The sequence below is a fragment of the Mycteria americana genome, chromosome 17 (genome assembly GCF_035582795.1).
Source record: "Mycteria americana isolate JAX WOST 10 ecotype Jacksonville Zoo and Gardens chromosome 17, USCA_MyAme_1.0, whole genome shotgun sequence".
Taxonomy (NCBI): domain Eukaryota; kingdom Metazoa; phylum Chordata; class Aves; order Ciconiiformes; family Ciconiidae; genus Mycteria; species Mycteria americana.
The window spans coordinates 1,898,488-1,914,115 of record NC_134381.1 but is presented as its reverse complement, the minus strand read 5'-3'; the positions used below and the strand labels follow the sequence as shown (position 1 = coordinate 1,914,115).

General features: G+C 43.7%; 1 protein-coding gene across 13 annotated transcripts in view; it reads left to right on the top strand.

Annotated features, from left to right (window-relative positions):
- The window catches only part of EXD3 (exonuclease 3'-5' domain containing 3), a 295,945-nt gene that overhangs the window by 95,217 nt on the left and 185,100 nt on the right, over positions 1 to 15,628 (top strand). For 9 of the 13 annotated variants that reach the window (XM_075519655.1, XM_075519660.1, XM_075519657.1 and 6 more), the window contains 4 exons: positions 3,316 to 3,486; positions 4,742 to 4,909; positions 14,601 to 14,654; positions 15,223 to 15,362. In XM_075519655.1, coding sequence (XP_075375770.1) covers positions 3,316 to 3,486; positions 4,742 to 4,909; positions 14,601 to 14,654; positions 15,223 to 15,362 — 533 coding nt within the window. The remainder of the gene's footprint in view (positions 1 to 3,315; positions 3,487 to 4,741; positions 4,910 to 14,600; positions 14,655 to 15,222; positions 15,363 to 15,628) is intronic. The other 4 variants (XM_075519656.1, XM_075519659.1, XM_075519658.1 and 1 more) reach the window with 1 other exon arrangement.

The window sequence follows — 15,628 nt, the reverse complement described above, 5'->3', positions numbered from 1 at the left end:
AGTCTGTGGTTCCCAGCCAGAATAATTAAACAACTGGAAGCACAGTGTGAGAGGTGCCTTTCCAAATGGTCAGTCAGCGACATAGACTTGAGCTCAGCAACTCTGAAGCCTTGAGCTTTCCATCAAGTTTTGTTAGAGTTGGAGGAAAAAAAATATTATTTGTTAGGTCTTGAGGGCACTTAATCCCACAAAACAACAGTAGGAAAGAGTAATCATCAAAATCTCTGTACTGTGTACCCTGGGATGTGTATGGATTGTGAAGAAAAATACTCTGAAAAATACAAAGCCTCCATCGACGTGCCCTTGGGCAGAGAGCACCGCAGCTTTCCTGCTGAGGGTGGAAAAGCTTGAGGATCCCCGTGAGTCACACTTGCAGCTCCGCTTACTCAGTTTGTTTGTTTCTGGAACGGTCATCCCTGTGAGACGCATGGTTTTGCAGAGCGTGCAGGCTGCAGCTCCCCGGGGCAGGTCTGTCCCCCTCGGGCCCACCCTTCAGGCAGCGCCGCGTGGCTGCGGGCACGGGCAGAAGCGTGTTTCTGAACCTGGAGGATGCGTTTCTGAACCACGAGGAAAGCCTTTTTAGAGAGATGAGGAGGGCTGTGGTGGGACCAGGCGACGGCACAGCAGCAGCTACCTCTTAAGGTGGAGAGCACAGCATGAATGTCCCCAGTGGTTTCTGACACGTGCTCATCACGCTGTCACTGAGATGGGCTAATCCATGCCCAGGGCATCGCCACCCTTCAGACGTGCAGTGCACCCACAGCAAGCGTAGACACTTTTTTCGGGGGCAGCGGCTGCCCTGCCCTCTGTGTGCAACTCGAGGTGCATGGTGCTGCTGCTTTCATCCAACTGTCCAGTTCAAATAAATGAGGGAAGTTGACTTAAATACAACTCGGTCTGCTCCATTGACCTTTAAATGGCAGGGAGCTTCTTTGCCTTTTGCTGCGTGTGAATGTAAGTCAATACTGTCTATTAACTAGCGTGAATCGGCCCGTTGGTCTCAAATCAGTGACCGTGAGCACAAGGAGGGTACCTGTCCATGGCGTGACCTCGGTTCTGGAACACAGTTATAAGACACGGTCATTTCCTACATAGGAAAGTCAGTTTTGGAATAACCAGGAAGCATCAGCAGACTGCCCTGAGCCGTGTAACTAGAAATAAGGGACCAAAACTGAATGAAGGAGTACGTAGTTTGAGCATCAGCAAAATTTTCCTATTCCCATGATCTGTCAGGCTGTAGAAATCCCCCAAGGAGCATTCCCTGCCATGGGAATCAATTGAAATGGAAATGGCAATTACACGTTTGAGAGGAATCCTTCTCTGGCAGAGAGACGAGCCAGGCAGCACAGCACTCTTTCCTCTCTGATTTAGGTGTCTCATGCCTTTTTTTTCTTTGTTTTTTTTCCCCCTCAAACGATACATACCATAGTTGAAATCTTCAGATTGCTAGGAAGTTTTGAAGAAGGCTTTTCCCCTGCTTTTCAAAGTCTAGCTGGTACGAAGTCAAGACTCGGTCCAGATAACAACGGTTAGTGCTCCTGGCAGTTGTGTCAGTGTTTGGAGATGCTCTGCGTGTGAAAGCAGGCTTGTGCTCTCACAGGACCTGGGGTCTGCTGGAGTCCGTCCTGCCAAAGCCCGGGCTCTGACTCCAGCCCAAGGAGGAGCTGAGCAGTGTGGTGAAAGCTCTTGTTCAGTCTAAATGTGCTGAAGTGGGGCTTGGGGGGGGGGGGAAGTGAGGCCATTTATAAACAGTGCAATTTAGTTGGCGAGTTGCTTTGTTTTCCTTTGGCTGTTGTGTTGGATATTTGTGGTTGGATAAGAGCTTGCCTCTTCCTTCTGCTGAATCTCGCAGTGAAGTTGGAGCCCTATGTTTAACATCGCAGATTCTTGCCACGGGGAAAAATACTTACAGGGGGAAATCTGTTATCTAAAGTCACATCTTCGTTAGTCATCAGCTTTTTCATACTGCATTTGATAATCTAGTGAGAAAGAAACAGTTTCTGTCATGAACGATAGGTTTTGTGTTTTTTCCGGACATGAAAGACACTATGGAAAATAACTGTCTTCCAGTAAACATTGTCGATGAATAAAAAAGAACAAATTCATTGGCAAATTTTCTGTAGATTTTCTCTTGTTTTCCGTGTCGTTCTTCAAACTTTATGTTGTTTCCATTGGAAGCTGCGACTGGGGCCATCATATACAGTAAATTACAAGTGCTGGCTGCAGGCGGGAATGAGCATCTTTTGGATTTTGCTTTTTAGCCAGGAAAGAAAGAGAGCAGCTGCTCTTAGTGATTTCTTGTTTTCTGTCTCTGCTTTTGCCTTGCTCCACGCCAGCGCATGTACCATGCGGTGAAAGGTCCTGTGTGGGTACTGAAGGATGCCACTTCTTCACCCTGCCAACCCTCCGAGCTCCTTGGAAACTACTTCTAATGTAAACATTAAAAAGATATTGCTCAGTACTGCTAATTTATCACTTCTACCAGATGGGTAGTAAGTAGCCTATTAACATTCACAAAGTGAGTGTCCAATTCCTTCACATTTCTAAACACATCACCCTGGGATTCCCAAGATTTATGGCGCGGAGTTTTCCCATGTTCCGAGCCCCTTCGTACAGCCTTTAGACTTGCGGAGGTGTGCGGTGCCCGAGGGCGGTGGCAGTAGGTAGTCGACAGCAAATGTCCTGCTCAGGTAGCTTTGGAGGAAAGGAGCGTGGATTGTAGGGTGGTAGTCTGACACAGTTTGAACTCTGATGTTTCTTTCTTTTTAATCTTGTGTGTAAAATCCAAACTATTTTGATACTCCCAAATATTCCTGTTATGGTGAGGAGCATTATGCCATTGTGGCTGAAGTGGATATAAGGTCAAATATCAAAGTTTGTGGTACAAGAATGGGGAGGAGGGGTTTATATGCTTTATTGCTTGTAGGTCTGTTAGAAGGTGAGTAGGTTTTTGAGCCCGGTTATCTACCTTCAACGTTGCCATTTTCCTAGTAACACCCCTTTCTCCTGCTCACTTCTTTTCTCCCCCTCCCCCAAATCCCAAGCCCCTTTGTCTGCCCCACAGAACAACTTCTCTGTCTTTATGGGATAATTAGTGTGGACAATTGCTGCTTTTCCCATTGGGTTTGAGGTGCAGTGAGCCATGAAGGAATCTGTAATGACATGAAAAGTCACTGGAGGCGCGGATGGTGGCTGAATAGCAACAGTTACCTCTCTGAATAGATTAAATTTAAAAAAATAAAGCTTTGTGTTCAGCTGGGGGAAGGGAGGATTCACTAATCTTTTTGTACATGACAATGTGTTTTTGTATCTCAGCAGCTCAAGGAAGAAATCAGGCGGGGCTTTGCAGGACTGGAGGACCCATTGGCAGGACTCCTGGACATGCTGGAGAGCAGCAGTGACTGGAAGGGGAAAGGGCATTCCCTCGGGTATTACATCACCACTGAGCTGCAGCTTTGGATAAAAGAGCATCCTGCTGTTCAACAGGTTAGAAAAAGAGAGAGCAAGAGAGCCGGAGAAAGGAGAGGGCAATTGATTTTAATGTCCCTCAAGTGTCCCCAGTTCCACTTTATTCCATAGTCCAGCGTCTTCTCTGTAGTCTCATACAAACACGGTGTGATGAGGTGTGACATTCGTACCGAGATGTGTTATCTGTTGTATGCTGGCCTGAAAATGAAATAATATTAGAAGCTGTGATGCGAGAGCTCTGTTTCCCCTTCCAAGCTGGGATTTCCATGTTTCCAGATCAAACCACTTTGATCAAGCGTTGATCTTGGGGCCTTTGCTGGGCTGGAGGCTTTCCCACTGGAACTCACATCCCTGCTGTCAGGATAAAACCAATTGCAGTAATCTACTCTGCATATTCTTCCAGTTCTGCAAATAGAAGCCAGTTACTGTATGATTGCTTAACTCCTGCCATATGGTGGGGAGCTTTTATCATCGGGAATGCAGAAAATGGTAACAGTATGACTTTTCAGCAGCTGAATGATTAGCTTTGTAACGCTGGGTCATGAGATTATACGTGCTAATGTTTACCATTCCTTAGGCCTTCGTATATTCTGACCTACTGAGATTTTCTCTTTTTTCTATGCTTTTGGCTCTGAACGGCAAGATACTTCTATATTTGTGTTGTTTCATTTCCCATTTTTCCAAATGGCTCTTTTAGGTGTGGAGCAATGCCATTACAGTATCTGCAAAGTGCAGCGAAGTGCTACTGGCACTGAAATTCCTATGTCATAAGAGAATGATCATGTAGGAACAAAGGATTAATACTTGTATCTGTGCATCTTTTGACGATGCTTTTGCTTTTCCTGCCCTTCTTGCACCCAGGAGCGAGCCTGGGAATGAAAATTGGATTCTTATGCCTGATAGGTGAGATCTCCCTTGAGGGGAGTTGCTGGATTCAAAGATTTTCTGCTAGGAACTAGAGGGGAGAATTTCTAAATAGCTGTGTTAGTAAAAGAGGGCATTTTTCCAGTTTCATATTTTACTTTTGCACAAGGCCATATGCCTTTTCCAGAATTATCCCGCAAACATTTAATGTTTTTAAATTGGATGCTGTGAAAAAAATGTGTATCATATTGTTCTGATTTCTGCTTGCAGACTCCATGGGGAAATTGGAGAATCCCTTCCCAAGGAATTGGCTTATTCCACTGTTTAAACAAGCTGCATTTTCAACTGCCATTGAATTGTAGCCATCTTTACTAAATCTGTGTTTGATTTTTTTTTTTTTTTTTTTCAGTCTGGCATCGAGCTGAAGAAGCTGCAGGCCCGTGTACTCAGAATACTAGCCCAGTGCCCAGCTAATCTTCTTGACCCTCTGATTAGCATTTACCAGCTCCACACAGCAGACCGGAACTATTTGCTTGGGCATGTCAGTCATCTTTATCACAAGGGCGATTACAAAGAGGTGGGTCATGTCTTTCAAATAAATTTACCTACGCAGCTCTCTAGCTCTCTGTTAATGTCTGTGTCCCTTTTTGGATGCATTTCAATGTGAATTCCGTTTCATCACAGCAGCTGCACACTGTGAATGGTACAGCTTAGCATGGTCTTCCCATGTACATGAGCAGGCTGTGTTCAGCCTCGTTTTTTCTAATGGCTGAGTACAGAATGCCAGTGAATCCTTCCTCCACCCCTCTTTTGACCTTTGAAAGTAATAGGTTAATAGGGTTTAATTTGGAGAATTTAAGGGGATGGTTGTGTTCTTTTTTGTTTTCCTTGTCCTTGGCAAGAAAAGAAGGGCTTTGAGTAGTTGGTCATAGACCTGCTGTGCTATCTCCAATCTGCCTGCAGTGAGGAGGGGTTGGAAAATCTCTCTGTTCCCACGTGATTACCCTAACCAAACGGTTCTCAGTTTGAGGAGTTTCGAAGCCTCTTTACCATTGAGGCTCATATTCAAAATGTGTTACTACTCGTGCATTTGTGTTTGAGTGGCTGACACTGGCAGGAGTTCACCAAACCCGGAATTTGATATGTTTTACCCTGTGGTTCAGAGTACTGGCAGCATCTCTGGCATCACCATGATGTCTTGGTAGCCTTGCGAGTGTTCTCACGAGCAAACTACAATACTGCTAATGCATTTTGCCTTTTTTTTTTTTAAAGGCAAAAAACATAGGTTTCTTTTTCTCAAGGCAAGATGGCTCATTTTGATGGTGTAGATCAGCTTGATCTTGGTCAGCAAAAGAAAAAAATGAAACAGCATTTTTAAAATCCTATTCTTCAGTAAAGCCAAATTCCCAGGTGAGATTGTGGAGTTCGATTCTTGTTGATTTCTTTGAATACTGAAACAAGGACATTTCATATTTGATTAGAAGTTCACAGGTAGCTGCTTGAAACTTAGTCTTCTGCTCAATAAGTTTGGAACGTGAGTATTTGAAATCCAAAAGAAACGTAGTCTTTGACTATATTCAAGTGTGATTTTTAAGTTCATGGCTCCAAAGATATTTGTTGTTGTCATTAGAGATGCGGTTCTTTCTAGATCTGGTTTTGGAAAGCTCTACATTTTTTTTTTTGGTGGAATTGTTTTTCTGTTCTTTCTTCTGCAGAAAAGCTCATTTACTAGTCTTTCCCAGTGTGAAGAACAGGAAACCTCAACTGTTGCTTACCCTCAGCCATAACTTTCTTCTAGTTTTGTTTTGTTGCCAGAGGATGAATAGAAATACCTTCAAGAATAACAGGAAATCTTTTACTGCCCTTGGGGACTGATCATACCTAAGTTCACAGCAACTAACCCCAAAACCCTGGAACTAGGGCTCTGAGCACTTGCAGAGGGCTGTGGCGTGTCTGTTCGTCCTGCTCTTCCCCGTCTTTCAGATGGGGCAGTAAAGCAGATTCCCACGTAGGATTTTTGGCTCTTCTGTCTCTCACCTGAAAGGACAGAAATCCTTATAAGTCCTTGCTGTCATTATTTATTTTCTTGCTGTATTTACAATAGGACACCAGGCATTTATTCTAGAGCACATTATTCCCTTTGCCTGTTTGGATGCATTTCCTACTGTGGTGTGCGAACCATGGAGCTGCACACCATGGTTCCAGCTCTGCCCCAGGGGTTGAGGCTCCTTTCCTTCACAGAGGTTTTGGAGAAAGATCTCTTCAGAAAACAAGATCCCAAAGATCCCTGGTGATGGCCGTGGCGGTTATTTGTTTCTGAAGCGCATCTGGCCCTCCCCGTATGCCTTGTTTTAGTAGAGCTGGTCAAAAGCTGAAGCAGTCTATGGATCGCAGCAGCCGGGAGTCGCAGCGAGCGGCTGGGAGTGCCGCCTGGCGGGGCAGGCCGCGGGCGCGTGGGGCGGCGGGAGAGGCATGAGCTGAGTACCGGCGGTGCTGGGTTGGGTGGAAGATGGCGCAGGTGGAGGTAACTTTGTTCTGATTTAGCAGCATAAAATAGCAGCTGTGGTGAGGAGGCACCTGACGGGGAGCGCTGGCCAGCGGATGGCACTAGTGCTCCCATGATCCAGGAAAACGAGCTGATAACAGTGAGAGTTAAAGCAAAAAGCAGGGACGTATAAGTGGGTTTTTGAGGCGTCTGGCCCGTTTGGGGTTTTTATCCGTTCTTTTGTGGATGGAGTTGGCAGCTGCTGGCGGAGCGTGGCAGCGTGGGGCCTTGCAGGGCGCTCTGGAGCTGCGCAAGCGGCTCCCCGGTCTGCTCTTCATGGCCCACCTGGCGTGAAGAGACAGAAGGGTTTAATGTTCCCGCTCAGGTAGTTTCGGGTGAAATGTGGCGGCTCTGCCCCCTTCTCAGAAGCCCTCCGAAGCCACGGGCCGTGGCTCCACGCCGCCCTCGACCCGGGCTGTCCCGGGCCGTGCCGGAGCCCGGCCGGGCTGCCGGGTGGACGGCTCTGTGGGAAGGGCGATGGCTGCTGGTGGGACCGGGACAATGCGGGGATTCAGCAGACCGGGGGTAATGCAGTGCGAGCGAGTCTGCGAGAGGCCCTGAATAGGCCAGGCTGTGCTTGAGAAGAATGAGGGGTAGGCAGAAGGCAAGCTAGTGTTTCATGGTCATCTTATGTTACACTTCAGCCTTTCAAAGAGTGTCTGGGGCTGGTTGAATGAACCTCTCTTGCACTGCGAATGCGGGAGCCTAAAGACAAAGGGGACTCTTGTCACTCGCAGGCCCCTTTCGGGAATAAAAGCCATTGTCACATGAACAGGGGCAGTCTGGCAGGCTGTGCATGCTTCAGTGCCCCATGATATCGCTAAGTCTCAGCAGAAATCACATTCAGGGCCCTGTCAGCTTTGATTAGCGGGGTCTCATGACTTAATGTGCTGCGATATTTCATGTCTAAGGGTGGCGGCTGTCTTTCTGTGGGATGAATGCCCTCTATTGTCCACTGAGTTATTTTATTTACATTTTTTTAAACAGCTTATAAAGGTAAAAAGATAGCTGTGCTTAAAGAAAAAAATCAAATTCCTTTGCTTCTGGATCAGTAGTGAGTGCTGCTCGGGTCAGATACAGTGAAACTTGTTTTCACAGTCAGCATCAAAGTTCTCATCTTGTTTAACAGCTTTATAGTAAATTCTGAACAGGTGGCAGTGGAGCTGGGTTTAGGAAGGAAACAATAAATAATCTTTTTAGCCTCTGACAACCAGAAATATTCTTGGGCCTGAGAGAGCTCCCACTCCGACTTCTCTGCATCGGTCGCTAGCAGCTTTTTTCTCCCCTTCATCAGTTTGGTTCTTAAACAAGAATATTGGACTAAGCTATTAGTGGCGTGGGGAGTATTTAATTGTTAAGGTTTTTGGTCGTTGACCATCCAGATTTCTCTCTTTTCAAAAGCAGAGTATATTTTTTCTACTAATGTTTCATCCATTAATTTCTACAAATAATGAAGGTTGATTCTATATGTTAAATTCGGTTAATGTTTGCTCTTTCAATTAAGATAATGTGGATTATCTATTAAAATTCAGTTGTTAAAATTTGTCATAAAATAACTTGGAGTACCCAGAGAAAAAGCTCTGTAGACACAGAATTCAAAGCTTTTGTCAGCAATACATACTACTACAGAAGTAATTTATTAATTCAGTAGAAGGGCTGGTTGACCAAAGAGTTAAACTTAAAGGAGTACAAATATCCTAAGCTGTAGAAATGCACCAACATGACCTTCAATTTTCAGTGTAGTGATGTTTTGAACACTGATTCAGGGATGTTATTGTTTGTAGTCCTACTTCATACGTGGTGCTTGAGTACACATGGTGTATTTTTGCAAATCTGTCAATACAGACCAGTGTTAAGATCGATTGAGCACATTAATGGTTATTCAGAATTTGGATTTCTTCACTCTGACTTTTTTGAGCCGTTCTCAGGACAGTGAAAATGCCTCTGATACTGCTTCTTTCCCTCATTTACCACCTTAATTACAAAGGCTTGTTGAACTCTTACTGTAGTTTAAAGTGTGTGCATTTGAATTTCCTTGTTTCTTTTAAATTAAAAATAATAATCGATAAGAAAAACAAGGAAAATGTTACAGGGGATGTTTCTCATGTAAAGATGATGATGTCAGTCTCAACCCTTTTTTCCTATTAACCTAATCTACTGCTAAAGGGCAGCTTTAATGGCACGTTGCCTGCTAGATTCATGCCACTCCAGAACAGAGGTAGCCAACCTGCAGGCCATGGACCACTCTGCCGCCTGCTCCCAAACACGGTGTCTTCTGGAGCACCTCTGCTATGGGCCTCTGTCTGGTGAAGTGGTTGGGAAGGAGCGTGAGTGTTGCTGGGAAATAAGAGTTCAGATGGTAGTATTCTGCTCCTACTGCCAGCATTTCTGGGCTCTCATCAAGCAAGCGGGCTCTTGGAGAGGAGGTGCGAATGTGCAGCAGATCCAGCCATACAGAGTCTGCATCTGGAGGCTCTGCTGAAGGTGGGTGGCCTGTGTGCCCAGGAAACTTGGGCAGTGCTCTAGAGGATTACCCATTTGTGAGCATGCACTGACCAGTTAAACCAGGTCTCAAACGGCTTTGAGTGACCTGAGGGAGACAAATCATGGAAGTGTTTGTTTCACTTCCCTCTTCCCTTCACCTATGCACACGCATATTCCAACCTTGACTTTTACTTCTCTCCCTCTACCTCAAATTCTTTAGATATGAGTAACCTGTCACTAGTTAATTTTGATGGTCTCACTCCTTATAAAATATGTTCATGCTCTCTTGAAAGTGGACCTGGGAAATATCATGTTCTTCTTGTTTCTGAAGATCTTCCTGAAGACAGCTGTGTATATTGTATGCTCTTTAAGCAGGAAGTAATGAAACATCTAACCTGATGTCATACACTATGCAGTGATGCACTCTGAGAGTTTGAGCAAAGCTGGTTAGCCACAAGTTTGAAATGAGTGATTCCAAAACACAAAACAGATGTTCCCAATGATTCCACACATGGTGTGCCTTTTACTCAATTATTTCTACCATTATTATGTATCCAGGCTTTGATCACTGTGATTTCCTTAGAGTTGACGTTGGATCCTCCTCTGCAAAGGCTCGGTCTGTAGTTTGGTCTGTTGTATGGGTTTTCAGAAATTCCTCGGTTCAGAAATACTACACTAAGTCAGGCACAGGCATATTTACCTTTGTGTTGTCCCAACTTGCTTGCAGCAGAGCTAGGTAATGCAGGAGTCATCAGAACCCATTTGTGTCTGTCCTGCATCATCACTCCAAGCAGTGCTACTAGCAAAAGGTTATTCCTCTGATGCTAACCCCACCGTGGGAAAATTGCCTAAATTGTCAGTGTAGACACCACCCAAGTGCACATGCCCTTGCAGATAACATCTTGTGTGGCTTCCTGCACTTCGTACTGTATATGGAAAGAATAGTCATTTTTAGATGAGACAGAGCCAATTGCATTCAAAACAAGTAGAGAGGATCAGGTATTGGTGCAGGGTGCTCTGGGCTTGTGTGTTCACTTCAAAACACTCCCCATTTTCCCATACTCTTGTTTTTGCAATCGCATGACTAGAAGAGTGGTCTGGTGCTCGTGGCTAGGCCTGAATGCGTCAAGTTTGGGTAACTTCCCCCATCCTATGGTCAATGCACCTACACACATTTTAGATATAATTTAATGTAGTATTGCCCGGCTTTGAATTCTTCCCCATCCTCATCCAACCCTCCTTTGCTATATTTTTAGGTGTTTATCCTTGGGAAACAAAACTGTTACAAAATGTCCAACTATGATTTTCGCTTTCACCATAATTAAATCAAAGAATGACCCAAAGCTCCCTTGGGACAATGAGAAGACTCACAAACTTTGATGGGATTTGAATCAGGCAATGGGTCATCACCTTTTCTCCTGTACTAAGCAGTGGCTTCATCACGTACCTGTCCCGTATACGCTTGGGGGATGCAAGGCAAGACAGGGACCAACCTTTCCCATATTTCTGTTATCATCTGGGGCAGGAGGGTTTTAGTATAGGTTAAACACTTCTATGTGTAGCAATAATGTTAATAATGCTAATTTTTTGCTGTTACGAGATTACATGCTAGAAACTCTCTAGGTATGAAATGTATTTTTGTGAAAAGGCTACTTGTACCACCAGTCAGGACTACAACAGGTTCTCTTTGTAGTTTGAGGGAGGGTGAGTAGACCCTGATAAGCTGACAACAGGTTAGCGTTCACCAGAGCTTTCCCATGTTCCTGCGTCGGTCGTAGCTGGGGTTTTTGCTCTTATTGATCAGCTGGTGAAGTGGGGGAGGTGTCTGCTGCTTAGGATTTCTGTTGCCCTGCTGATCCAACCCGAGTCCGATCTGCAGTTGGACTAACGTGATTGCTAGCTTCCAGCTACCCTGGCTAGTCTTCCAGCACAGCTTGGAGAGTGCAGCACTGCATATGGGGAAATGCATGTTTCTTGGGTGGGGAGGGGGATTCTCATCATTTCAGTTACAGCATGCTGTCTGCCTAATTAAAGTGTTTGTTTTCTAACTACAAAATGAGTCTGCGAATGAGATGTTGCTTTTCTGGAGATCTTATCATCTATAAACAGACTGGTAAAAATAGGGTCGTTTTACACAAAACTTGTTTGTGGACTGAAACAATCCAAAACATGATAATAACAAAACAAAATCTTAAAATAGCTCTCAGTTGAGACCACAGACACAGCTGCCAAACACTTTCATCTTTATTACAGTTATTCATATCTCTTCTCTTATTATTCCTATTGTAAGCACGATGATTTTATCTCAGTTGTCCTCGCTGTTCAGCCAGCCAGCCCAAGTAACTACACCCTGCAATCCAGCCTGGTTGTTTGTTCCTAGGACCCAGGTCATGCGTCTCCTTCCACGTTTAGCTTTGTGCATGGACGAGGCTGCTGCCCCACTGCTGATGGTGTTCCCTGCTGCGGGAGGTTTCTGCCAGCAACACAATTAGTCTGGCTGCTCCGTCACCTACTTTAGCTGGGTGATGTTAAAATGATGTTAAAAGCCAGCTTGTGTGATTTGCTTGAAGTTCCTCTGACCTGCAGCAGTGGTGGTGGTGTGAGCTGGGTCTGCCGCAGCCGGGGTTGGAAGGCGATGTCTCTCCACGCTTTGGCTAAATGGATATTCATTGCTCTACTCCCTTTGGTACAGCATAGAGTATACCTCCAGTAAAAGAGGAAGACCTAACCTGACACGGCGCATGTTCATCTGATTAAGTCACCCGTATGGTTAATAGAGATGGAGATAAAACTATGCCATTTTGATAACAGTTCTGCAATTAGGTTAATCTGAACATGCATGTGAACATTAAAAAGCTATTAGGGAAACCAGTGTATGCTTGCATGTTAAAACTAATGGATTACTTGTTTAATAAAAGGTACTAATGAGATCAAAGGGTGAAACAAGATTTTGAGAGCTGCAAGTCTTTTTTTTTTTTTTTTTTTTTTTTTTAATTCAGCAAACAGATAGCTGGGAGGAAAATAAAACCAGCTGCCAAAGCTTTGGAGACCCAAACCCCTTCTTCAAGTCCAAAAGAGAAGTAGCAACCTTCAACTTGTATATTGTATACAAGTTGAGAATAATGTGATGTTGATCTGATAATTTGAGAGAAAAGGTACTTGATGCTTGTGGAGCAGAGTAGCGTATTATCCTCTGAACAGGTGGAATAGTTATAAAGTCTGGAGTAAGAGAGAGATTTGGTTGAAGATTTAGCTGGGCTGAGAAATTATCATGTGCCTTTCTATTCAGTATCTGGTTTGTAGCATACAGTCACTGCATTAATGTTAGTTCCTGCTTTTGTCACTTAAAGCTCTTCTGTTGATTGCTGGTTTTGGGACGAAGCCTGGACTATCAGTGATGCAGTGTTCATTTTGTGTTAAAAAAACAAACAAACAAACAAAAAACCCCAACCAAACCAAAACAAACAGAAAAAAAATGTTTTCCCACTGATAACCGGGTATCAGTAAGTATATTATCTGGACAGTAAGACTGAATGATTGAGCTTACGTGGTGTGTGTTGGTTGTCTGCTTTTGTACACTCAGTCTTTGATGCAGTGGATGAAATACATGGTGAATTTCCCAGAAGGTAACGTAATGCACAGCTTCTGCTGTGAGCAATGCTTGGATGAGCTGTTAGGTTGTGTCTGTGTTGCTTGGCTGGGTGTGCAGAACATGTGCTTCTAGTGATGAGTTAAGTTGAGGTGTCATTTAAATGCTAGGAGAGATCACAGAAAATGTGTTTCAGGGTGTGCCTGTACCCCCGCTTAGGTTATTTTTCTGGTTAAATTTTTCTATAAAGGTTTCATGCAGGTGAAGTGTAATGATGAGGTTTGTGTTTACGTGGAGGGAATGCACTTTTTTTACTGTATTATGTTTGTTTACATATTCTAACAAATAACACAGTTCTAAAATGCAACTATTTTGACAAACAAATCCATCATTTTCATGATCTTTCTCTCAAAGCAAAATCAATCAATCACAGATAGCAGAGAAACCTGCTGAAGATAAGAGCTTTTCCTCTGAGCCTTAACGTACTGTTTTTATCCTCATCTGAATAAATAGGCATTTGTGAACTCAGTTGATTACGTACTCTGTCCTGTTGTTGCTTAGCATTACATGCATGCTGCAGTAGGGTCAGAGATGTCGTGTTTTCAAACACTGTTTACAACCGTTTTGGAAAATACAGCCTAACTTTGCAAAGTAATTAGAAAGACACTTCATGTAAAACATCCTTGTTACCTAGTTCTCAATTACGTCAGTACTAACACATAAATGCGCTAGAAGGCTCCTTGCTCTTATTGCTCTATTTACTGGAACTATACACTATATTAAAGGAAGCCATTATATGCTTATTCTGTATTTGAGATCCAACTATTCTCACACACTACAGAAATTAGACACTATTAACTGCTTAAAATCCTAATTAGTTTATATGCCTCCCAAGCAATGCACAGTTAGATCTTAATACCTTTCTGTAATCACCAAGCTGGGACAGGATAGACAGTGGCTGAACCAGTTCTTCCTGCAGTCTGAGTTACTGCAGTTCACCATAGCAGAGTTTCCTCATCTGCAGAAGATACTGATTCAGAGTTAATTTGTGAACGTGGCAGGTCTTGGCTTATCAAAGATTTGTAGATACCACAAAAGGGAAAAATACAGTTCTTACCGTCTTTCTGATTGTAGTGAACCTTAGCACTTTCAGGAGTGTGGAGCTACGCAGAAATTATAAAAACTAAGACCTCTTGATTTCAGGGTCTTTTAAATCTTGAGTTGCTTTCACAAAATGCAGCCATTTTACAAATTTAAAAGGCACAGCAAGATGGATAAAGTTAACTCAGAAAGGTGTGGTGGGTCAGGTGTTTTTTACAATTCTATTGATAGAAAATATCCATCTTAGCTGATTTTGTTCAAGCACTTTACTTTCTCTCTCTCTTTCTACCAGACAACTTGATCTTTAATTTTTGCTCCAGGGTATGCTGCTGCTTGGAATATGCAACTCTGCCAGGAGTGCTCTTGTGTATTTCTAAGTGGAATGTATGTGGCCAAGTGTTTATATGATTTGTACTTGAAAATTTAACAGAAATAATTAGCACGTTAAAAATTTGTATAATAGCATATCTATTTCGCTTTGGAATAATGCCCATTTATCCACTGTGTTGTTGTTCTCCTAAATACACAACTTTTTTTTGTATTTTCTAGGCAGCCATACTGAGTATTAAGCTAAAATTACAGCCAGATCAAGATGTGGAGAAGGTGAGTCATTTCCTCTGCAGGCTTCTCTGTCATCAGATCCACCTTTTGTTAAGCAGGAGATCCATCAAGGCCCTCCAAGTTGTGCTGCCTTTCACTTGAGGCTTTACTTTGTTCCAAAGAAGTAACTGCTGCATTGCTGATGCACCTTTACATCTAGGGAAGTGACAGAGTGTGTTCTGTTAGACCCCCTTACACCTTACTGCACTGTTTTTCTAGCTGCAGCCACTGTTATAAAAAATTCTGGCTGTGTTCTTGACAAATGGTTATCACTATGATGGAGTTTAGTGCTTTTGCTATTTTGAGGCTTTGCTAGTATTTGTGTTGAAAATGTCAGGTCATTTGTGTTGGCTAATCTTTGTGTTGAAAGTGTCACATCACTCTTTCAGGCAGCACTGGTTGATTAAGCAGGGGGTTTGCGACTTGCTCGCCATGTCTGAGCAGCAGGGCCTCTGCCAGGGTTCAGTTTGCAATGTCACAGACCTCTTCTGTGCCTTCCGCAGTGCTCAGTCTGCAGAACGTGGTGATCAAAGGCAGGGCACAGTGCTTTAAATGTAATTTCTTCTCCTAGATGTGTACGCCGCTACTGCTGCAAGATAAAACTAACTTGGTGGAAGATTATGTGGGAGAATATCCTGAGCTCCAGAGCAAGCTCTTGCAGATCCTGGACACGTGGTGTGAACCTGGTTTTAATATCAGAGACATCACAAGGTAGAAATGCTTGTTGCCTTTCTAAACAGCTGGGGCCAACTTGCTGTCAGAGGACAGTATGTTCTCTGGTTGTCTATCCAAGATCGTTTCTCAGAGTAATGGAGTGCAATATATTTACTTTTCAGCTGAGAAAGGGGAAATTCTGGTGTCTGTGCCAGAGTCTTCTCAAACGCCTCAGCCCGTAAGACAGAGGTATCACTCCTATTGACAGATGCTCAGCTCCTGCCAGGAGAAAGGAGTGCAAAATGAAACCTGTGCAGTAGATC